Source organism: Bos taurus, chromosome 19 (assembly GCF_002263795.3).
Source record: "Bos taurus isolate L1 Dominette 01449 registration number 42190680 breed Hereford chromosome 19, ARS-UCD2.0, whole genome shotgun sequence".
NCBI lineage: Eukaryota > Metazoa > Chordata > Mammalia > Artiodactyla > Bovidae > Bos > Bos taurus.
Window position 1 is genome coordinate 53,228,738 of NC_037346.1, and position 27,157 is coordinate 53,255,894.

The following is a 27,157-nucleotide window of genomic DNA, read 5'->3' on the forward strand; positions in this document are numbered from 1 at the left end:
GAGTGTTTCTGCAGTGACTGTAAATAAGCCCTCCCCTGGAGCTGCAGGAAAGAGACAGGAGTCAGAACAGAGCGAACTGCCAGGAGCTAGCCAGAGATGGACCACCTTCTGCTTGCTTAACCAGTCACTGGGGCAGCTGCAGCCTCTGTCTTTATCCCACAATGCTTTAAAAGATAGAGGCAAGACATTGATTCATTGTATAACTAAACAAATGATCATTTCCTCGATTCAGGGCTGAGACTGGCTAGATTTGAAGGAGCTGAAGATGAGTAAGGAGAGAGGGAGCAGAAAGAGAAGGAAAGAGAGTGAGCACACAAATGATGCCCCAAGTGCACACGAATCTGCAAGTGGCCGGGAGAAGTCTCCATGAGGGCAAATGCTTCCCAGAGGGCAGCACTGAGCCAGGACAGATGTCCTCTAAGAATGGGTGCCTGGCTCAGGACCTGGGGCCGGAAGGAAGCAGGACCCGGGAGGCAGGTGAGAAGGCGCCTTCTTCCAGAGCATCCAGCACCTGGGTGATGTCCCAAGACAGCCCAGGTCCCTCTGCCCATGTGAACACACAGCCCACTGGCCCAGCATCCCAGTTCTAACCTGGTGACCTGGCAATGGCCTGGGAAGCCTCCCAGCTGAGCTTGCAAAGGACGCTGGGTCCATGTAAGGGACCAATGAGACCACCCTAGAGGTGAGCTTCAGGTAGGGGCAGGACCTAGGGCATCTCTGATCAGATCACATCATTTTAAGCGAATGAGAGACCAACTGCAGAATGGGTCTGCAAACCTGCTGGACCCGCTGTAAGATGGACTTGGGTCAGGATGTCGTATGGCCTGGTTCTGGCCTCAGGCCATGAGGAGGGGGTGAATCAAGGGGTCCTTGAGGTCTCAGATTCAGCAATCATCTTAAGGACGTGAGGAAAATGGTTTTACCACTGCGCCTACCAGTTTGACAGGGGATGACCATGCTATTCTAGTTAATGACCAACCCGTAAGGCCCTTTGATCACAGGTGGTAATCTTCATATACTTTGTTTTCTAAGTTTAAAAAACTACTCATTAAAATATTAAGAAGTATTTTTAACCCAACAAATAATTGAAAACATTTAATCCCATTAGGGAAACTGAAGAGAGTTTCCATGGGTTCTGGGTTTTCCTCCAGGGAAAGTCTGCCATGGCCCTCCACAGTGGCAATCTCACCTTCTGGTGGAGCAGACCCTCCAAGGTCCTGGGGCCCTGAGTCACATCTTGGCTACTGCTAGACTCTCTGAGGGGGGACTTTTTCTATTCCAAGGCTTCAGTAATGTGGCTATTTTGCCTTGGGATGAGAAACTCCAGATTTCAAATCTTGGCGATCTTGTCTAGATGTTTCCCTTTTGGGAAGTGATCTGAAGGAAAGAGGGCTAGAAAGTGAGCTGAGAAGGAAGAACACCACTGCAGGCTGGGTTGTTGAGTTGATGAGCGACAGGGCCACTGGGGCTCAGTCCCACCGAGACCCTCGAGGAGCCATGCAGAAGGCACTGCAAATGGTCCACAGAGGGAAGGGAGAGGGGAGTTTTAACCACCAGCTCCCATAGCGCATTGGAAGGACTGTGCCTTGGGTTGTTGACTTGGGGACACCCTGGTTGTGTTCCCGCATCGGTCCCTGCAGGCATCAGGCCTCAGATAGACAGAGGTGTGCAGTTCAGATAAGCAAGGGCCAGACAGCCAGCAAAGCCTGGAGTAGAAAGAAGGTGAGAGGAGGCAAGTGGAACACAATAAGTGTGTAATACTGTCCTCCTCTTGCACCCCATGTTGTATACAACCCATCACAAGGCCTTCAGGGTGACTCCCTTTGGAGGGGTCAGTGCTGTGTGTCTGTGGTTGAGACTCACCAGAGACTCCTCACCACCTCAGTGTGGTTCTAAGACCATCGGAAGGTTTCTGCTGCATCTTGAACCTGTTGCTGCATAGCCCTTTCTGCAGGACCTTCTCAAAACCGGTCCCCTTTGGAGACATTAACATATACTGCCTCTGAAGTCCAAAGAGGCCACCAAGTTCTGTGCCCCCTTCTTGGTTGAAGAGAAATAGGGCCCAACAACTCACCTTTACATAAACATCAATGGAGTGTTGTGGAATGCCCCAGGCTCTAAATACTCCATTGATGAAGAAAATCTTAGACTTGCCTTGGGTTCATCCCTCACCCTCTGACACATACATGTCCTGCTGCAGCATCTGGTGTGTTTCCCTCTTTCTGCCCACCTGGTCCAATGAGCATGATCTCCTCAACAGGGTGAATGAGCGTGGTGTTCTCTGGAACATCAAAATGACCAAAGACCTACAGACACTGTGATAAAGAGCAAGAGCTTGATTATAGCTCTGTGACGAGACAGTGAATGTGTATTGCTATCCTTCCTATATAAAAGCAAAGCGCTTTTAACCTTCTTCACTGATAGGGATTGAAAAGAACGCATTTTCCATATCAATGACTATGTACCAAGTAATAGAGGCTCTATTGATTGGTTCCAGTAAATAAAGCACTGCAGTCTGTGTTTTGAGATTTGGTTAAGTTCATAGGAGTCCACCATCATCGACTGTGATTCCTGTGGTCCTTCCAGATGAACTGAACACGGATATGATGGGGACCTCCACCCTTGCTTCCTTCAAGTCCTTGATGATAGATCTAATCTCCACAGCTTTCTTGGGGTGGGGTGGGGTGGGGCTGTTATTTCTTCTGATTTGCTCTCTTGGCCAGGCTGGGGGAAGGTTCTTTGGCTTCCTTCCAGGTCAAAGAACCAATATGAGGGTTATGCCAGATGCTAAGTATATTCGCTTAAAATGATGTGCTCGGAGGTGAGAGATCAACTGCAGAATGGGTCTGCAAACCCGCTGGACCTGCTGTAAGATGGACTTGGGTCAGGATGCCGTATATCTCTGGCTTTCCATTATCTGTCCTTCAGTTGGTGACTGTAATGGCATTTCTGTCTCACTCATGTCCGTGTCAGCTCTGACCACATGTTCCAGAGTCTTTAAAGTCTGGATAACTCTGTGTCCCAGGTATAGGCTCTCTGGTAAATGGCGCAGTCATCTCTGGGGAAGGGCTGTGGGATTATCACTGTATTTACCGCTGTGGTGTTGCCAAGCCTCAAGTGAGGTCTTTGCTTGTTCTCCAAGTAAGGGGAGCCAGTTTTCCTCTAGCAAGGAGGAAGGGGCTCCTTTGGCCAGCCCAGAGAATTCAGGAAACTCAGAGGGTGCAGGACCCGCAGGCTCCCCCCTGCATGTAGTCTCATCTCTAGGTCCCATTCTTTCCTATCAGGGCTCTGATTTTGGCAAAGGACGTGTGTCATGTCAGTGTGTTCAGGCTCCTTTGTGACTCTGCTACCCTTAGAATTAAGTCCCGGGGCTTTAGAAAGTCAGGTCTATTCAGATATTTCCACTGAGGGCGATGTCCCTTGAGTTGATGTTCAGCTTATCTGAGACCGTCATTGTCTTTTTTTAAGGCTTCTATACCCAACCAACCCCATAGTCCTTATATTTACCACTATCCCGGACCATTGCTGCCACTACTGCCTAACCAAACACTCCACGTTCCACCTGCCCCTCTTCCCAGTCCTCCACCAGCGAGAGTCTATGTGACCATGACAACCCTGCATGCCGGGGGTTGTGCCACATAACGGGGTCCCTAGCAATGTCTGGTGGTGACCACCCAGCTCCAGTATTCCCACCTGAGGGGCTTCCTCAGCTTGATCTCCCCCAGACAACAGGCCCTGGGAGAAGCGTTCAGAGGCAGGAAGTGTATTTTGGAGTGAGGGGCCCTGGGGAGAATCAAACAGGGAAAGACGGGGAGCCAGTCCAGTGTGGGTCATTGAGCTGAACACCACTGTGGGCAGCCGGAGTTTAGGGCTGTGGGGGAGCTGGTGGGCGACCATGGAGGAATCCACGTGAGGGGTGGAGAGGGAGCATTCCCTGCCAGGTCCTTTTCCCCACTCCGGCCGAGGACTGCTCCAAGTACCTTCACCCCGGCACCCCTCCAGGTTCACTCGTGCATCAGAATGGTTGAGTGGGTTCCCACCAGTGCCTACTCAGCAGCAGCAGAAAGGCCCCAGGGCAGAAAGTGAAAGATGAGCTAAGGGGAGGTGCTGTCAGATGACAGTCACACCCAGCTGGCTGCCGTAGAGAAGGCTGGAGTGAAGGGTGAGTGGGAGGTGGGATGCAGGAAGTGCCTGATGCCTGGACTTCAGTTGGGAGATCTTGGGCATCCCCTGCTTGGGCCTCCCTCTTCCCATGTGTAGCCCTGGAGTAACCACTGCAAGGTGGATCAAGTGGCACATGAGATGGTATTAGTGAAAGCTTTGTATGCTGCAGAGCTCTACACTAGTGTGAGGGATTTGCTGTTGTGATGGGCATGGCGCCCTGGACATGGCCCCAAAGTTTCCTGGAGCTGCCCCTCCTCCCCAAAGCACTCCAAGCCCCAGGCTTCTCCCCTTTTGCTGGGACAAGAGGTGCCTGCAGTTTGTACAGCAGTGGGGAGCACAGGCCATCTCAGATGCACCCCAGGGTTTCTCCTTCCCCCTCCAGAATCCTCCCTCATCTGGGCCCTGGCCCACTCAACCTCTCATGCCAGGGAAGCCTTGTCAGTACCTCAGAGAGCACCCAGGGGACCTAGGGTATTCTCCCAGTAATGAGTGCTGATATTACAGAGATGTGTGTCATCACCCCTGGATTGTGACAGCTTCTGGTGAGGCAGGTAGGAGGAGGAGGATGAGACAGACACTCCGGAAAGGAGGTGGTATAAGCTGAGCATTTGAGTCGTCTGCAGCAGGGGAGGAGGTGCGGAGAGAGAAGGACTGAAAGTTGAAGACAACTTTTAAGGAAGTTTGCCCAAGTCTGCCCCAGGCTTTTCGTCAGCCCCCACCCCCCCAGCCTCCAGTGGAGTAGGGAAAGTGTGGGGGGAAGGAAGCATGTGGGAAGGGGTGAGGAGGCAGAGAGCTGAGCACAGCACAGGGGATCATGGAAGGACAGGGCTTCCAGTTCCAACGTCTCCAAGGGGCGGAAGGGGTTTATAGTTGTGAAAAATGTGACAGACTTGCAGAAACATTTTACACAGTCTGGAAAATCCCAAAAGAAAGAGAGAGAGAAAAAATGAAGGAAAATTTCGAGAGAAATCACAATGCTTCCTCAAGGTTGGGAGAAGAGTCCATTTGCAGCTGGCACGTTCAGGACCAAGGACAGCATCCAGGAGGTTGGGAGGGGAGTCCGTTCAGCCCACAATCCCCTGAAAATCCCCATTTGTGCTCCTGGTGGGTGCTTCTGGTAGGAAGCTTGGTCTTCTGTATCCCAGCAGAGCTTGCCCCTCTCACAGTGCAGGAAACAAGACATCCCCTGATTTCCCTGTTTTCCACCTGTCTCATTCCGCTTACTTCCCCCATGTTCCCTTTCAAAGTATCCAGAATGCCCTCTCTCAACTCCATTAACTTTGGCGCCCCAAAAGAGCAAATCTGTTCAAACTTGGAGAATAGATGAGAACACTCTGGGTGGGCAGGGAGAGCTCCTTGTTGGGTCAGCACTTGGGCCACCTCTGCTGCTCAGCTTACAGCTGAATTGGATCAGGACGGTTTTATGTGCCACTTCCTGTTTTTGTTTTGTGGGAAAAGAAGGCAATGTTTTAAAAGAACAGAGGGAAGTGCAGTCTTATGGAGAACAGAGGTGTGTGGAAATGGATGGAGAAGGAGCTGAGGACAACGAAGAACCAGCGAGTAGGGACGGGCTCATCCTGGGGGCACTCTCTTCCAGAGACTCCAAGGATGCACGGCTTTCTTTGCTTGCCCATCCCCCCTACATGGTCTGATGAGGGGGCCTCTGGGCCTTACCTCTGTGTTAGGCAGGGGCTCAGGGCTCTCAGACTCACTCACCAGGTCAGTTTCTGCGGGGCTGTCCCCTTCTTCAGAAAAGGTTTGTTCTCTGTACAACGTTCTCTTTTGGTTTTTTTTTTTTTTTTGGTATTGAGTTGGTGTGTGGGCTTCTGCCAGCCCAGCAAAGCTTTCTTGGCTTCAGCAACTCTCCAGGGATGTGCCCCGTGAAACCTCACGGCCTGTCCTGCCGAGGCATTCCTCCTGCAGTCCTGCCTCAGGTGTGGCAAGGAGCCAGATGTGTGAAGCCACTGCCCCGCCTCGCCAGCCCCCTGCCAGGGACAGCTCTGCTCCTCTCGGCTCTGGGCAGAGACAATCCCTGTCACAGGGCTCTGTCTATGGGTCTTGTTTCTTCTTTTTCTTATATTTACTGTTAGAGAGACAGCATGGATAACAAGGCTGGTGCCCACCATATCTGGCAGTTGGTGAAAGGGCTTTGAATTTCCCCTGGCACCTCATCCTTTGACCCACTGAGATTGGCCATAACAAGCAGCATGTTTCTTGTGGGTTTGCCACTCTCCAGGGGGCTTCCCTCGCCTCTCTCATTCCCAGCAGACTGGCAGCTTGGGCACAAACCATGAGGCCACTTTTTTTACAATTTGCACACTGTGCTTTGACCATCTGCCCTCTCACTGAGCCTGGGGCAATAGTTAGGGTACTGTTCTTCCCATTTTACAGATAAGGAAAGTGAAATATGGAAAGCTTTAGAATAAGACTGTACAACAGCACTTTCTGCAACCATGGAGATATTTAGGTTGGCACTCAACACAGCAGCCACCAGTTGCACGTGGCCACTGAGCACTTGACATACGGTGCACTGGGGGGACTGCAGCTTCACTTGCATTTTACCTGAAGCTTTAGAGACGTACTCAGGAGTGTCTATTATGTTCAGAGCTGGGGCCAAACCTGGCTGTTCTAAGTCACCTGTTCCCACCATAGAGGCCATGGGCACCTTGGGGTCTATTACTAGATTCCCAGCTACAGAAGTCTGACCTTGGCCTCTCCCTCAACTCTCACATGGGCTAATTTCTCTCCCTGGAGAGAACCCTCAGATCTCAACACAGTGGGGTGGAGCAGAGGACTCAAGACCCTACCCTGATTCTGGTTCCCACACTTGCTAGTGGGGTGGGTTGAATCAGTGAGAGCTATGGGAGGAGGGGAGATGGAGGAGGTGCCAGGGGAGGCTGAAGCCCACTCGAGGGGCATGGCCTGCTTCCCACCAGCTTCTAGGGATGATGCCTGGCAGAGACCCCACCAATAGGCCTGGTGTAGAGGTGGCCACAAGTTCCTTTTCTGACAGCCCCTTGCCACCCTATCTGTGTCTCCAGAGAGGAGAGGGTGAGCTGGCCAGACTCCACCCCCTTACGTAGCCGGCCTCCTTCTCTCTGCAGTTTCCCTCCCTGGGGACAGCCCCCTCTGGCTTTCCAGTGTCATGCAGACCTCCTCTTCCTCCTCTCCCTGAGAATCAGCTCTCATTAATAGTCTCACAACTGAGCTGTAGACTTTATGTGCTCAGCATCTTTGTGGGAGTGGGTTTGTTTCTTATCATGGAAAATGCATGACATTCAGCTTCAGAAAGCTTGTAGGTATGGAGGGGGCCTTCTGGCATCCTTAAAACCCATAGCAGAGTGACCAGAGGCCTAGATAAGGCCTTTAGCAGCGGGTCTAATTTTTCTGAGCCTTGGTCTCCCCCACTGAACCCATTCATCTCTCAGGGTGCGAGAAGCACATTGAAGTACATATGGGAATGCACTTTGTTAGCTGGGATGCAGTACACAAATGTCAGTGTCTCACTGCAGCCTCAGCACTGGGCCCTCAAGAGCTGAGTCACGTTCCCTCCTGGTGCACCTGGGCCTGTGTGGGTGGAGAGGAGGCAGCAGGTGTGGCTAGTATAGAGGGATTTCAGGAAGCAACCATCCCTCAGGGAGATTGTCTTTTGGTCGGGTCCAGCATAAAAAATGGAGAAGGCAATGGCACCCCACTCCAGTACTCTTGCCTAGAAAATCCCATGGATGGAGGAGCCTGGTAGGCTGCAGTCCATGGGGTCGCTAAGAGTCAGACACGACTGAGCGACTTCACTTTCACTTTTCACTTTCATGCATTGGAGAAGGAAATGGCAAGCCTCTCCAGTGTTCTCGCCTGGAGAATCCCAGGGACAGGGGAGCCTAGTGGGTTGCTGTCTCTGGGGTCACACAGAGTCGGACACGACTGAAGTGACTTGGCAGCAGCAGCAGCATAAAGAATCAGCAAGCATTGCCCTCATAGCACATGTGAGATGACAGCTCATCCCACATTGTCCTGACACAGAACAAGACCCTCAGTGGTGAAATCACCTGACAGACTGAGAAAATCAGGAGCACATGCCAAAGTCATGGTCGCATGCTGTCTTGGTTGCCTGGTGCAAGGTCTAGACCCCTATTCCATGGAACTCTATGTGGGGCAAGGGGATGGATATGTGGAAGAGAGACAGCATAAAAAGATGAACTCATTGCATTTTCTCCTCTCCCTGCCCTAAAAGGGAGGTAAGGGGGGTAGTCATGAAAAGTGATGTCCATTGAGATACAACCCCCTTGGCCACCAAAGCTCATGATTCTAAAGGGAAAATGGGTCTCTCCATCTCCAGCTGCATGAAAGTTATGCTTATTGAAATAAATATCTGTTTCCTGGTTTGCCCTTGGAGGAAGAGTGCTCAAAATAGTGGAGGAATGTGTGGAGAAGTGTGGAGACACACACACACAGACAGGAAGACACGGAGGGGCAGACGCACAAGGAGAAAAGCCCAAAGAACAAAATGTGGACCACACGCCCAGAGAAAGGCTGTGCATTTCATCTCCATTTTATGTCCCTGGGAAAGAAAACAGAGCTCATGAGAGTCACTGTGGCTTCTAGGCCTCCGTGTTGCCCACCATGCCAGCCACCCACATAGGCAGAAACCTTGAAGCAAACATTAAGGTGTCCTCTACCATCCCTCCTGGGAAGAAACCAGAAAGGAACCCCAGTGCCCACTGCTCCATTTTCAGTGGGTGTCAGTCCACTGGGGGACTGGTTTCTTCGTGGTGGTCCTAGCATACTTCGGGGACACACCTCTCATTACCAACCAGTGTGAACTCTGAGTATGTAAACAAGTTTGAGCATAAGCCAGAACAAACATAATTAGGAAGGTAAATCTGATGCAAAAAGAAGCAGAATGCACTTCAAATTCAAATAAGAATTATTTGTGGACTCTCTGCTCTTTCTGAAATGTCAGTGAAACGTTCCACTCCATTTACATATATACTTGAGGGTTAACAATACTTCCTGTCCCAAGGCTCAGAAGATGATCAGGGCAATCTGGGTCCAGGGAGGTGAAGGGAAAGGTAAAATCACGGGCTGTCTCACCTGGCCGCTGCAGAGACAAGGGACCCAGAACAAAGCCCAGCCCTTGGAGGCACTCAATAGATATCTGTTGAATTAATTAACATGATTTATTGAGCATCTACCATTTGCCAGCTCCATTGTATACAGAACGTCTTTGAATTCCACAACACTTGAGGGAGGTACTGAGTCCCATTCTTACAGAGTAGAAAGTACAGCTCAAGATGTTGAAGTACTTGCTTCAAGTTTTGTGGCTGGTCAGGGCAGAATTGGGCTTGCCTCCAGGTTGGGGCAACTCCCAAGTGTGAGTGTGCACCACTTCCTGCTGGTAGAGGGTTCTGGAAATGTTGAGGCTTGCCTGTGTGGTGGAAGGCAGGAGACCTGGGCCTGCAGTCTCCTCAGAAGCTCAGCTCTGCTTCTGGAGAGGTGATGGGTGATGGAGAGGAAAGGGTGATGACTCAGACCCGAAGCCTTGGGTTCCGTTCTCCACCCTGAGCACTGCTCTGCCCTCTGTTTTGCCTCTTTTTCACCCAATGACATGGGAAGAACGATGTGCTTCCTTCACGCTGCCTTCAGGGAGCTGGGGCATAGAATGAGGCTGAAGGCAATCTGGGTGCCTGAGATCCGATCTGTCCAAAGCACTGTGATGATGATGATAATTATTGCCCTGCCCTGGGTCCCTGGAATGGAATTTCCAAAGCCTCCCACTCTACCCTGGGAAGGAAAATCAATAGGCTGACCCAGGAGCCAAATGCAAACAAGTTCAGCCACCTGGGAGTTGGCTGCCGAGATGCTTTCTCCCACTGAGGTCAGGAGGCAGAAGCACCAGCCATGAGCTGAGCCCCAGAGCTGAGAGGTGCCTGGTTTCCTTGTCCTGTCCTGGACAGGAAGGGAGAGTAAGAAGATAAGCCAGCCCGCTACCACCACCATTGGCCTCTGGGCTTGTACAACCGCACTGGCAGGGCATAATGACAAGCTCCAGTACCAGACATCAGGATGGAATAAAGGGAAACCAAGCAACACAAATAGATTTAAATGGAGCAAACTCTGTTGCTGGACGCTTGTGTTTGGGATGGGAGGGATCGGTGTGTCCTTTCTGCCAACACAGACGTGTTCTCTGGACCCTACCACAAAAAGAGACCCAGCAGGCATCCCATTGTGAGCCAGGCACTGTTCCAGGCAATGAATGGATGTTGCCAGGGCTGAGTACAAAGACATTGTACCCCCGCTCAAGATCAGTGCCTCCCATGAGAGTGAAGTGCAAACAGCATGTATCCACGCGTAACTTTCCAATAGCCACATTTAAAAAGTGAAAAGAAAGAAACCAGCGAGATTAATTTTAACAATATACTTTATTTAACCCAATATATCCAAAATATCGTTTCAACATGTAATTGAATATACAAATTATTTTTTCTTTCTTTCTAGTGTACCAAGTCTGGCTTGTATTTTGCTCCCAGAGGGGTGGGATAATGGCTCCTGTATTGGACAGTGCCAGGCATAGAGAAAACTCCTGAAGAACTGTGAGGCAACTTGTACCTTAAATCCTAGTAGAACTCACTTTCTCAGAGCTTCCTTATTACAGCCCACCTTGGACCTCTGGGGGCCTGGGATCTCAAAGAGAAGGAAAGAGGGGAAGGTGGTCCCGGTTCATTTCTGCCATAGCGAGTACGGGAGTAAAGGCTGCACCACGTGAAATCAGATGAAGTTGGTGTCCTCATGACAAAGTAATCTATCTGATTTTTCTTACCATTTTTTTTCCTAGGAGAATTAGCCCACCAGACAGAGAGAACACCAGGTTTCTTGACTGCCTTCTGTCCATTTCCATCTCAATTATCCCTTTGCCTCTGCTGGTCTTGAAAGCCCTTCCTTCATACTCTCTCCTGCCTTCTCCAGATCAAGCTGGAAGGCAATGGGGCCACCCTCCTAGCCCAGAACTCCTACCTCCCTTCCTGTGTGCCAGCTTAAGGGAGACTACTTTTAAACTGCCTCCAAATAGCCAGTAAACCTGCCACTCTTTCCTCCAGAGAACCCGGCCAGCTCAAGGCTCCATTGACCCTCTCCACAGCATTTACTCTCAAAAATACAATTCCAATACAGTAAAGATTCTAGTCTCCCAGCGTGGATTTCCAATTACCCACACTCGGCCAAGTGGCAGCCACTTCATTATAATTCTGTAATTGCCATATAGAATTCCTATAAATTTGCTGTTAATTTTTAACTACTTCATCCTTCTCTTAGAAAGTGTAGCAATAATTTGAAAATCTATAGATGATATTTTTAAGTGGATAGAGGCAGAGTAGGGGGAATAAAATCCAGTGAGGGCTAGGTCTAGAGGGAAATCCTAATAAAACAGTAGTGGGGTGAGCCTGAGAAGGCAAATCTGGGGCTTCCTCAACTTTGATGTGAACATTTCTTCCAAAATATGTGGTGTATTGGTGTCAGCAGGGATTGATCAGAGTCTGATCCGGGAAGATCCTGCTCTGAAATGAGAATGGCTTTGCGCACTGGGTTCTCCGTGAACAAGCGCATTCCCTGCCCCCACTGGGAGGTAATTTACAAGCTCGGCTTCCGAATGTAATCTTCCCGCATTGTACTGCTCCATGGTGCCTCCCTGAATTGCAACACAGACCAGGTCTATAAAAGATGTTTCAGAGGAAATGGCAGCCACACAGGATTCCCCCCAACACACACACACACACACATACAGCCCCCCACCAAACAAGTGAACACCCAGGTGCTCAGCAGAGAAATTAGCCTGCCTTTCAGGAGATGCTAATGACAGAGAAGTTGGGAGGGCATGAGGGAGAGCCACAGAGGACACTGTTGGGCCCACAGGAGCTCCAGGCGCTGGGGACCGTGGGGAGATGGGCTAGGTATTCCTAGCTAAGAACAGCCTGCTTCTCTCTGAGGAGGTCTCCGACGGTCAGAAAATAAGAAAGCTGGATCTAGAGGAAGCCTTAAAGGGAGACTTTGTCAGTGAGAATGTGCTGGGTGAGATTTATTTGGCTTGGATGTTTTGGTGAAAGGTGGCCATCAGAGGGCTAGCCGCTGGTCACCTACAGCCAAACAGTGAGGTCATTGACACCTATCTGTATTTGGCTCAGGAAGGCAGGAGCATAAGCCGTACTGGATGCCCAGGGACAGGGGAAGGGGGAGTAGAGCTGTCCCTGGTGCTGAAGGACTCACTCTTGCAGGATTGAAGTGCTGAAGACCTACAGCTCTCCTTCCTGGCTGTCAGGAGGGTTGCAGCCAGGGACCTCCACGTCCAGTCCCTGTCCCCACCCCTTGGAAGAGGGAGATATTGGCTCCAGGCTAGAGGCGGGTTATCAGGCGGCAGCAGCGATGAGAAATTGGGCCACGGAGCGATTTGAAGGTCCCAGTGTTTGATCTACTGCAGGGCTGGCTCCTTGCAGCTTTGCTGCTCCCGAGTTTGGTGACCTGAGAGAATTAAAGCTGCCTTAAATACAGTCTCTGTTGGCTGTATATTAATCAAGCAGGAATCAAAAGTCACAGCATCCTAGGGAAGCAAGAAAAGGCACAGACGGCTCCCCCCCATCCTGATGCAGCAGCTCTCAGCAGGAGGAGAGGTTGGGAGCTGCTATGAGCAGCACAGGGCCCTCAGCTGGCTGCCAACTTCCCCCAAACCTCCTTGCCAGTGAATTCTCAGAAACCTCATGCCTTGGAACTTTAGAGTTGTGTCGATGCCAAAATAGCATTGGACCCCAATGCCACCATAGATCAAGGAAGAGGAGGGGTCCCCCACACACCCCTGACAAGGAGTGAGAGGGAGCAGAAGGATAGGAAGCCAGATGGGCTGGGGGCCCCAGAATAGCCTCATGTCTAAGTCCCCCAGCAGAGAAGTCCCACTTCCCTTCTCTTGGCAATCGTTAGGGAATCTGGAGAAGCAAGCAGCATCCATGGCCCCTTTCTCTGCTGCACTATCCTCCAGTAGGCACCAGTTGACGAAACTTTCCTGGTATATTCTGAGTTGTCAGGCAGAGTTGACACCAGCCAGGGTCCTGCCTACCCCTCCCTCCTAACCCTGGCTCACTCCCCTCAAAGGCTGAGAAAGAATACAGATGTGGCCTCTGCCACCCTGGGAGTGAGAGGAGGAGAGTCTGCAGGTACGAGTCTGTTCCTCTGCTTCCTGGCAGACAGGTATGTCTCTACCCCTAATGAGTCCTGAGACAAGCTCAGCTCCTATAAAACTTCATTGGAAGAGCCTCCCACCCCACCCCCAGTGCCCCCACCTCTCAGCACTGGCCACCTCTTGGCTCCATCTCTCTGTTTCTGTCTCTAGTTTGGCACTGGCCGCCTGACACAGTGCACCTGCCTTCTCAGGGTCATGCACTTTGCCAGGACAGCGCTGCCTCTCTGGGCCTTTGTGGCTTTGGGCTCCTAATGAGCTTTTAATGAACTATTTCTTTGGCTTTAGGGGCAGGAAGGGGCAGAGGAGGAGCCAAGAGCCAGCCCCTTCACATTCTGCTTCTTGCAGCCTTGAGGTTGCTTTTTAACTGGCTGAGGCTATAGGCAGATGTTTGACCCAGAGACTTTCAGATTTGTTCAGTTGGGAGGACTTGACTTTCACAGTCCTTGGACTCAGGCTAACCCCTGTTCATCATTCCCTCTCTAGAGGGTCTCCCTGGGTCTGTCTCTTTGTTGCCTCTCCTCAACCAAGGCTGAAGGAAGGGTCACTGGTTTTTCAGTTAAGTAAGGTTTATTTTAACTGATGGCGAATTGAAGAGTCCGGCTATTTCACTTGCTGTCTACGGAGAGGCAGGAAGCACAGAACAGGTCCTCTACCATAGGCAGCTCAGATCCATCCCCTGTGGATGAAATGACAAGCCTTGACCCCTTCCCATGGCTCACTGCTTAGGGACCCTCAGTGCTTTATGTCTTCAGTTCAATTCGAATTGAACTTTGGCACAAATTCATGCCTGTCACAGTTGTTTGTTATCATTGTTTAGTCACTAAATCATGTCTGACTCTTTATGACCCCCCTGGACAGGAGCCCACCAGGCTCCTCTGTCCATGTGAGGGATTCCTAAATGTCAAGCACGCGGTCTTCCCTTCCTGACACCCTGGGGCATGTGGAGCTGCTGTTAAACCCTTTTCCTGGAGCACACAGCCTTGTTCTACAGGTTCTTGTGGGTGACTCCCAGTCCCTCTTGGGAGCTGGAGATGACAGTGGCTTCAGCTGCTGGTCCAAGCTCCCCCTTGGAATTCCTTCAAGGCTTTTCTCCACTGAATAAAATTAAGGTGGAAAAGGTCTGCGTGAGACACAAGACAGAATTTCTTGACAGCCAGGGTGATAAAAATCTGAACGAGTTCCCCAGAGAGATGTCTAGGTCTCCCTCAGTGGAGTACTTCAAGAAAAAGGAAAAAGACAGTGCCAGTCCCTGAAAGCTTTCGTGGCTGCCAGATAGAAGGCAGAAGACTGGACACCGTGATCCCAATGTCCCCTCCAGCTCCATAATCTGGGCCTATGAGTGTGCTTCTCCCTTCCAGGGACTGTGTCTCGCTGTGGGGTGGTGACCAGAGAGTTACAAGATGCTGGCGCTGTTCCTGGTGCTGCAAATGAGGGTGCTGAGGGCAATCAAGTGCCCAGGAGGGCTGTCCTGGGTGGGGTGCCTGGAAGAGCGAGTTATGTAGGCTTCTCTGCTCCCACAGCCTCTGCTGGTGATAAACCTGTAACATGAGCCCTGCCCTAGTGTAAGCACAGGCTATCATCAGTCATTTTGCACTGGGGACCCTGCCATCCAAGGGCATCTCATCTGTGAGCCAGCCAAAGCTGGAATCTTCATCTCCAAGCAAATGCACTGACTTGCTGTACCTCTCAGGACTTTTTCTTTTCTGCGGTCATTCTCCATGTTGGCACAGGGAGCCAAGTAGATACACCCAGATTTAGATAGACAGGAGAGCTTGGGTGGTGGGCCAGGCTCAGAGTGCGAGATGAGGGTCCATGAAATTGAGTCTCTCCTGACAGACCAGCTAGGAACCCTGCAGAAGGGCTTCCTCTGTCCAGTGGCAGCTTCTCTCCTTGGTTTCATCATAGAGTTCAGCAACTCTACTGAGTTCTCACGACCTCCTGCCTAATGAGAAAGAGGAAATTCAAAATAATTGCCAGGCAGACTGAGCGGCAATGTGATTAGTAAATGCCCAGGCTACTGCAAATGATGATTACATTAACAGATTTGGTTTGGGGTTGATCCTGTTAGGAGAGAAAGCCAAGGGCTAATGATGAGGATGCTCAATGGAGCACATGAGCCAAGCACAGTCGTGGGAGGGAAGCGAAAGACTCGTGTAGTTTGTGAACTGGGAGGCTTATTTTCCAGCCTGAACTCTCCCTCTCCCTAGCTGTGTGACCTTCAGCCACTTCTGAGATCCTAGACGTGTCATCATAAACCGAATGGGCATCATTCTCCCTTCCCCGTCTACTATGTGAGGATCAAGTGAGATGAAAAGGTTAGAAAAGCACTGAGCCAGTGCAAGGTATTGTTACAGTTAGCAATCAATAATGAGAATAAATCACCACTTTTTCGCTTTGTACACTCTCATTCCCAAGAAGTTTAAGCAAACAGTCGGGCTCTTGAGGCTTGAAAAAGAATTCTGCCCTTCTCCCTCCTCTGGCCCTCTCCAGACCCTGTGGGTTCTGGGGGCCAGCATCCTGAGTGGTGGCTTGGCCACCCTGAAGATTTCAGATCTGTTTCTCCAAGTTTCTCTCAGTACAGCCCGCCTGCTGGCCAGGAGCTCACAGCCCAGATGCAGCAGGAGCCTGTAAAGAGCTTTCCAGGGCTGCAGCTGCCGAGCCTCTTTCCCACCACGCCCCGAGGTGGAACATCACAGCGCTGGCTGATTTCAGATGTTCTCCCGCTCTGTGCTGAGCTCTCTCCCCCTCTCCAGAAGAGGAGAAAGGAGAAGTCCTGGGGGCTCATTTAAAATAAATAAAGCTTGGCAACAGTGCTGAGTGGGAAAAGCAGGGAGGAATGGCACCCACAACCCTTCTCTGAGTGCATTCCTCTGGCTCCCAGGCCCCGAGGGGAGAGGAACTTGCCAAAGAAAGATGTGCTTATAACTGCAACCCTGTGCAACTTCTGGCTTTGCCCATATATCTCGAGTGTGCCCTTTGCTTTCAGTCTCCTTATATTTATTATGTTTAATTTTGCCGGGACATGGTTGTAAGTGAGACGGATGGACCCGAATGTGGCTGGCAAACGCCTCTTAATTAAACAGATAAATAAACTTCCTTTGCACGCCAATTCTTACTTTTGCTGCAGTCTCTGCTGGGGCCAAGGGGGACAGCACCAGGAGTGGGGGATCCCCGTCGAGCTGGAAGGTGGGTGCTGGCCAAGGCAGCCTGGGCCGGGACTGACTTAAACACCTGGGGGCTCAGGAATGCAGGGGGCGCCAAGGGTGGGGGCACCCTCAGCGGCCCCTCCTTGTGGTACTGACCTCAAAGGGGAGGCTCTGGCCGGTGTGAGTGGGCCCTCTGCTGGACGCCTCTGGCATGGCCCGATCAGTCAGGGCCGTGGACTCCCACCCTGTCCCGGCAGGGGCTCCTCTGCCAACTTTCCTGCCCTTCTGGGAGAACTGGACACACTAGGAGGAAACACAAATAGTCCCCACCCCCAAGATAGGGAAGCCGCAAACCTTCAGGGAATCTGGGGGGATCCTCCATTTTACACGATGACTAAAAAGCATCTTCTTGTCCTCAACCTGACATTCCCCCAGTGGTGTCTGCTAGAGGCACCCCAAACAGCCTCAGGCTTGGACCTGTCCCCTGACTCCACTCAACGCCACCCCACTGTGGAAGTGGGGCATGAATTCCCCTGGGAGAGTGTTCAATTGGTGATGTAGGCATCTGGTTGGCTCACATAAAAGATACTTCTTGGGTCATCCCACGCCCCCTCACGCACACACCCTGTTCCCTGAGCCACAGCCACCTTGGCCCACTCCACCCTCCCATCTCCATGGAGACGCTGGGTACAATTCTGCCGCTCCTGCCTCCTTGGCCCCTCAGTGCTCACACCCAAGCCTGTGCCAAACACCCCGACATTGGGGCACAGAGCTCTGGCTCTGCTGGAAGCACGGAGCACGCTGTCTTTGTAGATCATGGCCCAGCTGCCATCGGAGACGGTGAGCTCACTCCTTGTCTTGGGAGGCCTTTGCCAAGCTCCATGCTGTCCTCCCTGCGTGGGGTGAAGCCTGAGGATGCCAGTCTGGACACTCAGGAGGGGAAAGAGGCCCAGGCCCATGTGTAACTTAACCCCCACCCGGTCTCCCCTAAAGGGACTGCAGGGCTTCCTGTTCTTGCTGGGCTCTGCCCAGGTGTGGCCTTGGAATTTCCAAAGGATCGGACTTGGGGTGTTGTCTTGGGCAACAATCTCCCAAGTCATTTGGCCACAGAACTGCCGCCTTTGTTAAGAACACTGACCATTTTAAACACTTTGGCACATGCTGCCCCAGGGAGACCCTGTGTCCCCATTTCACAGAGGTGCGCACCAGAGTCTGAGAGTGCTTTAAAGCTACATGGGCCTGAATCTCCCAGGCAAGCTTGCCCAGAATGGCTGGGGGAGATGGGGGAGCCCCAGCACCCCCTGTAGGGTCTCCTCCAAGGAAGGTGACACAGGGTGGGGGCAGGAAGGAGCCAGGAGATCTCCAAAGCCTGGGAACCACCCGGACCTTTTGAGGTGCCTCCTTGCCTGACATTTATAGTGGTGCCCAGGAGCGCAGAAATAATTACAGCTCAGTTCCTGCCTCCCTAACAAGGCCCTTCTCAGATTCAGGGCGAACAGGATATTTTTTTCCTTGGCTCTTTTTTTTAAGTAGTGAATATTAGCACTGGATTGACAGCTCTTCCCAGCTCGCAGCCTCCCTTTGCCCCAGAAGCGGGGGCAGCTGAGCACGGGGTGCCCGGGCATCCCCTACCCACCACTCAGGGCGGCCCACCCTGGCCCAGGAGACACCAGGGGCTCTGGAGGGGCCCAGGAGATCTGAAGAACATAGTACCCCACAGTCTCATGCCATGCCTCTGTACCTGGCGCTGGAGCTTCTGGGACAGAATGGCACAATTCAGAAACAATCACACTAAACATGGTCTGTGCCATTGAGGGGCTCCCAGGAGCACGGTTGGAGGAGCCCAGAGCATTCTCCCCTTTCTCCTCCAGACTACAGACAAGGGATGCTCCTGACACCGTGTGGACATCCACCCCAGGGGCACTGATTTTTCTGCAGCAGCCTGGCCCAGCCCTCTGTACCTGCACTTCCTAGATGCTCCAGCAGCTGTGGTCCACTCATCACAGGAACAAGGAGTGGGGGGTGGGGCTGGGGGTAGGAGCACGGGCAGCCACGCTCACCCCTGCCAGGAGCTACTGAAGGTACTGGCTTGAGGCTGTGAACCAGCCAGCATCCTGCCTTCCTGACACTTCAGTTCCTGAAGGGGAGACCAGGAAGGGGCCAGAGAGACTGTTCAGCTCTTCCATGGCCTAATGTCCCCCAAAAGGCACACCCTGGTGAACTGAGGCCTCTTCAATTTGCCGTTTAGTAATTGGCTGTAGTGAAAGTCGTAAGTTCAGGAAATAGCGCAGGAGGCCGTGGGTACACAGCCCCATCCTGAGACATGAGCCAGACATACACGTTGTTCAGGTCCTTTTTCTGGAGCTTTTCTTTCAGTTCTGTTTTGCTGTTCTCACTCTGGCTGGAGCCCCGGTGTGATTAGGTGGCTGATGGAGGCAGGTGTTCAGACACGTTCCCTGGGCCTGACACCCTCTGGAGGTGAGGCTGGAAGGCAGGTGCCTGGGCCGAGATGCTCACTGATGAGCTGGTATGAGGCTGCTGGAAGCAATACTGCTCCCGAGGCTGGCACTTTAGTCACCACCCGTTTTCTCTGGGCCAATAACTGAGCTCAGGAGTCCCTCCAGGAAAGCTTCCCTGACCACACCCCACATCTAAGCTCACCCAGATCAGAGCCCCACTATCCTCTGCTTTCATAGCTCTCGGTACAGGAGGCTGCTGTCTTGGTTTGCTGGCTTGGTTTCCCTATGAGAAGACGTGTTCTCTTCCAGCACGGAGAACTTTATTTCTACAGCTCCAGAAACTGCTGCAGTGTCTGCACACAGCAGATTCATAATAAGTAAAGGCATAAGAGTCCACTCAGAGGGTGTCTGTCTCCTGTGCTTTGGCACTGTTTAGGATACACTCCCAAGTTCTCTTATGGGAAGGATAAAGTGTTGATCTCAGTAGCTACTCTGTAACAACACTGAGTTGGCAAGTGAATGGGTAATGGCCAGGGTGGACATGGAGTCCAGGGCTGAGGGTGAATGCCACATGGCTGCCCCAAATTCCTGTGTAACAACTGGAGGTGCCAGAAGAGGACAGAGGAAGGGGAAGGCTTCTGAAACAAGAGGACAGAGCAGCATGACTTGGGAGGCAGGCAGTCTTCAGGGCTGCCCGGGCTCTATGACCAGCGCCACCCTGGGAGGCCACCCGCCACAGAAGAGCAAGGTCTCTGCTGGCAAACGCTCTACCCAGTTGGGTGCCCCAGGCCTCAGCACACCACCCTGTCTCTGTCCTATGCTGGAGGGGTGCCTCTTCTGGGGTGCTAAGTTAATAACCTGTCCAGCCTGAAGGCAGGGGTGGTCTCTGCAAGTCCATAGCCCCCATCCCCATTCTGTGCCAGCGCCACCTCTGGGATCAGCCCAGTGATGGATTCCCCAAAAGAAAGGCCAGGCAAAGACGGCTACCCAACATGATGGTCAGCTCTCCCACCACTACCTCTCCTTTGACTCTCAACCCTTCTGTCTGCCTCCCTGCCAGATGTGGTCCGGCCTTTTCCTTCCTAGAGGAGGAAGAACAGGAAGTGTTTCATTCAAGGGACATGGGGTGCCCCAGAGAAGGGCATCCAAGGGGCACACCCCTGCCAGATGTGTTCAAGCTGAGCTTCTTCCCAAATGGCTTGGAGGGAGCCCAGCCTCAGTATCCCCCCGACAGCCCCTCCTTGCTGCTTCTTCCTAAATGGCCCTCATGGACACATTCTGCAGCAAGTGTTAAGTCTCAGACATCAGCCAAGCAACCTTTCAGGCTGGGAGAAATCAAAGCCCAAAGAGGACAAGCAAATTTCCTAAGATCACACAGCAAGTGCCTCCACTGGACTCCCAAGCCAGTGAGTGGGTCTTCCCACTGCCAGGCAGTCCCAGCCCTGCTTCCCTCCAGAGTAGGGCTTGCTCCACAACAGTAAGAGCACAGGAATCTCAGGTGTCTTTAGACAGGACTGGTGAGTCCAGAATCGGTACTAGGTCTCTGGGATTTGCCCCTTGCCCGGAGGAAGTACACATAAGTGGGAGCAAGAGGCTGGGTATGGGCCCTGCTGTCTCTGCCTCCAACAGTGGTGAGGGGCAGGCTGTCCCTCTCACAGCCACGCTCACCTGTGGCTTGTCCTGGTAAACTGGGCTTGGTCAGGGGGCATCTGGCAAGTGTGGACACATGGCAGGCCCGTGTGTGTGCGTGTGTGGATGGTGAAGCTGCAGATTTATGCACATGTGTACACACACACACACCTGTCACGGTGCAGGGCACAGTCAAGACTTCTGCCAGGCGAGGACTGGGGTCAGGGATCTGATTGTGCACTCAGGCTCCATTGATGTGCGCACACCAAGTCCAGCGTGTTTGGATACGGGGAGGGGAGGCTGCGGCTGTAGCCACTGCCCCTTGCCGCCCTCCCCGGTGAAATTAGTGTCCACAAGGCCATGTGTCTGGGGCAGGGCTGGGGTATAAACGGGCTCCGAGGGCCAGCGGGAGGGTGGGAGAGGCTCCCAGGGGCTCCAGTCGGGTTTCCAAGCCCCGGGCAGCGGGAGACGCTTCTCCAGCGAGGAAGCCTCTGCGTAGATGCCCTCATTACATCACCGACATCCCCGCCACTGAGCCGGCCTCCCTTAGAAGAGGCGCTTCTCCAAACGCCAAGCAGGACCAAGCGCCTTCCGGTCGGGCCGCAGAGCCGGCAGAGCGGCTCCTGCTCTCCGCAGCGGCCGGTGGACAGAGCAGGGGGCAAAAGGAGATTCCAGACCCCAAAGCCGGCAGTGGCCGTTGGACGCGGGGAGGAGGAGGAGGGGAGCGGAGAGACCCGTGGGAGGGTGCGAGGGCTGGCCGCGCGGGCGCCAGCGGGCGAGGGGTTAAGTGTGCGATCAGCGGTTGTGCCGTCGTTCCGGATTCTCTTCCCTCCGCGCGGGGCTGTTTGATGTTGGAGTACGCCAGGGACTCCCCCTCCCACCGCTACACACGCGCGCACACGCGCACACTCACACACGCACACGCACCACTCTTTGCAGACAGGGCTCCGGTGGCTCCAAAGTGACGGACTCCCTCTCCCCGGCTCCCCCTCAGCCATTCTCTCGCGCATAGAGCCTCCCTTGCCATCTTCTCGCGCGCGCTCTCCCTCCAGCGTCCCCGCCCGGGCAGGGGAGCACTGGGCAGAGGCGCGCCGCTTTCCTTCCATGCCTCCCTCTTAAAGAGCGCCACGAGGGGGAGGGGAGGGCCGGAGGAGGAAGAGGAGGAGGAGACCGAGAGGGCGCCCGGGAGGCAGGGCGCGCGCACACACCGAGGGACGCGCGGAGGGTGCGAGCCGCGCAGCGAGCGCAGAGCTTCCTCGGCCGCCGGGCGCCCCCCAGCCGCCCCATGCTGTGCTCCATGGCGAACTCGGGCTGCCTCCTGCTGTCCAACTCCGGCAGCATGCTCCCGCACTCCGTGCCCTGCCCGCCCGCCTTCCTCTACCTCCAACAGGTAAGCGGCCCCCGGCCCCTCGCCCGGCGCACGTGCGCCCCGCGCCGCCGCCCACACCCGCACTCGGCCGCCTCCGCGCCGCCGCCGCCGGGGCCCCGCTGCGCTCCCCGCGTCATGGCGCCGGGGCCGGGTGGGGGGAACTGCGCCCCTGCGCGGCGGCCGAGCGCGGGGGCACCTGGGGCGCGCGCGGCGCGGGGCCGGGGGCTGGAGTTTGGGGCGTCGCTCGCAACTTTTCCGAAGGCACGGGAGGGGGCGGCGGGCGGAGTCTCGGGGGAAGCCGGAGGGGCGGGGAGGGGGCAGGGGTTCTCGGCACCCTGGTCACTTTGGGGAACTTCGCGCCGGGCCGCAGGGCCCCTCTCTGTCGGGTCGGCAATGCCAGGGGGCCGCGCAGAGGCGACGATGGGGGCGCGGAGCTCTGCTGCAGCGGGGACTGCGCGCCGGGCCTCGGGGGAGGCGGGCCACCCGCCTGGTGGGGCTGGTTAGGGAGGCCCCTGGAGCTCCAACCGGGGAGGGGGCTGGGCCAGACTTTTGCAATCTGCGGGGCTGCGCAGGAAGCTCGGGCTGGCGAGGGGGGTGCTGGAAACCAAGGGACTCTGAGCCCCCAAATCCCCAGGACGATCCACGGGGAGGTGCGCACAGGACATAAGCTGCCGGCTGCCTGCTGGGCCGTGGTATGGGGGGCGGGAGTCCTATGATCCCACCCAGTGCGGAATCAGTGGGGACATTGTACTGGGGACAGAGCAGGGGACTCCCTCGCCTCCTCCAGCCCCTTTGGTCTCTCAGGGCTGCAGTTCCTGGTGCCAGCTTGGCCAGAGCCAGCTGGGGGCTGCAGTACCCTGCCTAACCCGCCCTAGCTGCCCACACCTTCCGACCTGCCCTCCCCGCCCCACCCCCCACTCCGGGATGCTGTGAGGCTGCCTTCTTTATCTTAAGGACCCTCACCCTCTGCTTGGGCCTGCAGGGTCGAGGTGACTGCTTGGGGAGGCCTGGGGCTTGAAGGGGAAAGATGGTGAAGCCAAGGGAGCTTCAGGCCGACCATCCTAGGGCCTGCCTGACCCAGAGAGAGGGCTCCCATAGGACCAGGTCTGTACCCTGGGCCGGATGTAGAGATGGGAGGCAGAGGGCAGAGGATGTCACCCCAAGGCTGATGGTCAGAGTCAGGCCAGGCCTAAGTGACTGTGTGGCTCCACCACCTCTCCCAGGGGTGTGTTTGAAGGGAGGATGGCAGAAGTGTATGTTTCTTGGAGACACAGAGAGGTCCAGGTGGAGCGGGCCTTTGGATGGTGGGTTCTTGTTCTTTGGTACCCCTGTGGGCTCTCCAGGGGGCCAAGAAAGAGCCATCGGAGGTGACCCAGCCTGAGCTGGGGACACAGTAGAGAAAGATGGGGTCCTTGGCTGTGTCCTGAGGCTGCTGGGTGCTTGGGTTGGCCCCTCACTAGTATTCACGCAGAAGGAATTGCCAAATGTCAGCAACTGCAAAGGAAGGGATAGGGGACTGACTACAGATCTGGAGCAGAGGGCGGCCGGAAGCGGCCTGCGACCCAGAGCCTTTGGTCCTTGGTCTCACCCTCCCTAGGACCACCTGTGATGTCTGAGCAGTCCTGGACACAGCCCAGTGGCAACAAGAGCTGCTAAGAGGGCCCCCATACCCACAGGCCGCGGGCATCCAAGCCCAGGCCGGGGCCGATTCCCAAAATTCCCCATCGTCACTGAGTCACAGATGATCAGGGTGCGACCTCGAGGGTCCACCCCGCAGGTCCGTCTCCCATTGCCTCCTAAACTTCCATGAGCGCAGGAGTCCTCTGGGGATCTCTGAGGTGGAGCCTGTGGATCTGCATTTCTGAAACAGTCCCAGGTGGTCATGGGACCGACCATTCCAAGTATCCGGGATCTGCCTCACCCCCAGGACCCCTGACAGGCGTGCTCTGGGCTTCAGGAAAAGGCTTCCATGAGTAAAATGTAGAAATGGAGACCAGTCCACAGCTTATTGGCTGTGTTAGGCAAGTCACTTCTCCTCTCTGAACCTCAGGCTCTTCCTCTGAGACAGAGGGCAAAAGACCGTCCCTCCCAGGCTGAATGGGAGGTCAACTTAAGATGAAGTAGCGGCATGCTTCCAAAAAATGCCAGACAAACGTTTTGTGTCGTCTTGATGAAGTCAGAACAGTGCTCATAGTTGGGGTAAATGCACCAAAATGGCCAGAGGCCAAGGCACTCCCTTCCTCCAGCGGTGAGTAGATGTGTCCCCCGCTGGTAGCATTTGGAGCTTTCTGTAGGGGTGGGGGGGACGGCAAAAAGACTGCAGATGAGACAGACACATCCCACGTGGGCATCGGCCATGAGTAGAATTGTTTGTGGGAAAGCCAGAGTGTGCATGTTGGGCCAAGCTATGAAGCACCCAGTTTCCTTCACAGCTGTTCTACAGGAGATGGTCGTGTGTCTCAGTGGACTGGGAAAGATCTAGAACGCAGCCATTTCCTGGCTGTTTGTGGGGACACACTTTTATAGGAGCACAGGCAGCTCTGGTGGCCCAGGACCAGCAGCAAACGAATAATAGTGTTCAGTCCAAGACCCCACACGTTCCAAACCCCCTTTGAAGTGAGACGGCCTCCCGCGTCCCCTGAACGTGGCGGTCCTGGGAGGAGGAGGGGCTCAGGGTGGCCCTGGCCAGGAGCTTGCCTCCCCTGCAAGATCCCGCCGAGGGCTTGCAGGGCTTCCGCATGAGTGAGCCTTGGTGCCATATGCAGGCTGTGTATTCAATCTCAACACACGTTTGATAACAGGAGCAAAAGACGTGAAATCAAGCAAGACAAGAGACGTAGTTTTCGGCGCATTAAGATGCGCGTTTAAACAGGCAAGCTTCTGAAACATAGAGTCTTTCGAACTGGAAATTCGAAAATAAAACCTCCACCAGGAGAATTCTGTTCTCTCTTCTATTAAAGCATCAACCTTTCCTCACAGCATGGGCTGTACCCCGAGTGTGCAGAGCACGGGGCCGGGTCCCCTCTGAGACGCAGCGGCTCTATAATTAATTCGAGGAGCTTGTTGTCAGGCATCCCTCCTCTCAGTCTCTCGGCTGTGCTGGTATTTTTCAGAATTCTAACAGTTCAAGGCAGGACTTCAGGTCACCCAGCACCAGGAGCAAGTCAGCTGGTTTGGGCTCCAGTATCCCATCAGAGCTCACCCGAGTGGCCTCAGCCTCTCTCAGGTTGTGCCCCCACAAAGCCAGGTTTCTCACCCTGCTACCTGGGGGCCCTGGCTCGTCCAAAGCCCAGGGCTATAGTCCCCCACATCCGGTCCCTAATGAGGATCCAGGGATGGGACACAGAGAGACCGTTGTTCTGGTACATTGCTGCCAGCGAAGGTGGGACTGCTACTTAGCATCTTTCAGAGCAAAAAGGACCTCATCTGGAAATCCGGAATGTCAGCAAGTCTCCCCATGGGGGTTGGAGGGGGGTGCTAGTCTGGGTTCCAGTAGAAGAAAGTTATAGACAGTGGGAAGAAAAACCCCCAAACCCACAGAATGGGAATTTTTGTCACGATAATCACTTATTACTAAGCTGTAGTGTCCTAAGAAAGAGAGTATTATCACTACATCCAATTGGGAAGCCGGGGAATCACTCAGGGAGAGAGAGAGATGTTAAGTGCCTTAAGTTTTCTAAAAAAGAGCTTTGGTGACAGAGAGGCAGAAACTGTATTTGGCAGGTTGCTGGCAGGTCAGAGAGGGACCAGACCCTGGAGAGTTGAGCACCTGGGGTCTTCCTGAGGGGCTGTGTTTAGAATTGTGCCCATCTTGTCGTCTTTACGTTCTTAATCAAGGTGAAATCACAGAGAGCTTTGGTAGCCGTTGGCGTGAACATTGCTGGTCAGCGGAAGTTTCCTCAGAGGACGTGGTGTGTCCATCCAGCCTCTTGATGGAAGACAGATTGCTTCTTGGAGTTGGTCGAAAAAGCATTCCCTTGGGGGGTGGAACCCGAAGGCCCCTCGGGGAGGCCCGGGAATTCTAGGGTCTGTTTTGAGGTTGGTTAGGAAGCTCTGTTCTTATTAAGAATCATTATCTTTGGGGTAGCAGCGCTGCTAGTCACCAGAATTTTTACTGAGGATTAATTGCCGTAGCAAAGGCAGCACCTTCTGTGCACGCCTGGGCATCTCGTCTCTGTTTCCAGGCTGCTGGCACATCACCACGGTGCAATTCCAAGGACCCCATCTGAGACACGCTTGTTTGTGGTAACATAACATACCTGTGAGTACTCCCCAGCCAGAGGACAGGAACAGGCACGGAACAGCAACTTTCCACCTGCATCTTAAGAAGTACGGGCTATTGAGGTCTGTACTGGTGGCCAGAGCTGCCATATCCTAAAAATTATCCCATGAACTGGAGAACTTCATCAGACCAGTAGTCGAGGTCTCATGACACTCATTCTAAAACTAAGCCAACTGGTCAAGGGGCCCCCACACCCCACCCCGCCCTGCCCTGCCCCAGGGAATCCTTGTGGATGGCTCTGTTCTAGGTGCCTGTGCCTTGAACCATCCAACCTTAGGGGGAAACCAGCTTACTCTGGCATCGTTTGATTGCTCAAGTAACTCAGTTATTGCTGTGGGTTCTTCGCCAGTTTTTGCTCTTCGGCAGCGCATGTTTGTTCCTGAATCCACTGAGTGTATGTGTACGTCTTATAGTTGAAACTGAGGTGCGCAGAGGTTTTTATTGTTGCTATTTAGTCGCTCAGTCATGTCCGACTCTCTTGCGACCCCATGGACTGTAGCCCACCAGGCTCCTCTGTCCATGGGATTCTCCAGGCAAGAGTACTGGAGTGGCTTGCCATTCCATTCTCCAGGAAGGGAATCCCTTGCTGACCCAGGGATCGAACTCAGGTCTCCTGCATTGGCAGGCAGATTCGTTACCACTGAGCCCTCTGGGAAGCCCACGGAGAGGTTAGGTAATAGTTAACTTGTAAAGCCCCTGAGGAGCAGAGCCCGGATTCTAGCTCAGGCAGACGGACCCCAGAAATCACACACTGGTGAGGAGCAAGCTGCCCCCACCCTCCAGCCGCTTTCCTCGCCGTGTGCAAAGGAGAAGTAAGGCAGCTGCAGTCTTGAGTTGGGGAACATGGAAGCAGCCTGCCTCTGAAACCTGAGGGGCCTGGCCTGTTGT

The 27,157-nt window shown here is 53.9% G+C and overlaps 1 protein-coding gene across 16 annotated transcripts in view; it reads left to right on the forward strand.

The window, feature by feature from the left end:
• Positions 1–27,157, forward strand: part of RBFOX3 (RNA binding fox-1 homolog 3) — a 445,251-nt gene that overhangs the window by 335,748 nt on the left and 82,346 nt on the right. For 2 of the 16 annotated variants that reach the window (XM_059877934.1, XM_059877943.1), the window contains exon 1: positions 21,874–22,008. In XM_059877934.1, the coding sequence (XP_059733917.1) occupies positions 21,904–22,008 (105 nt within the window). In that variant the 5' untranslated portion in view covers positions 21,874–21,903. 16 annotated transcript variants of the gene reach the window in all.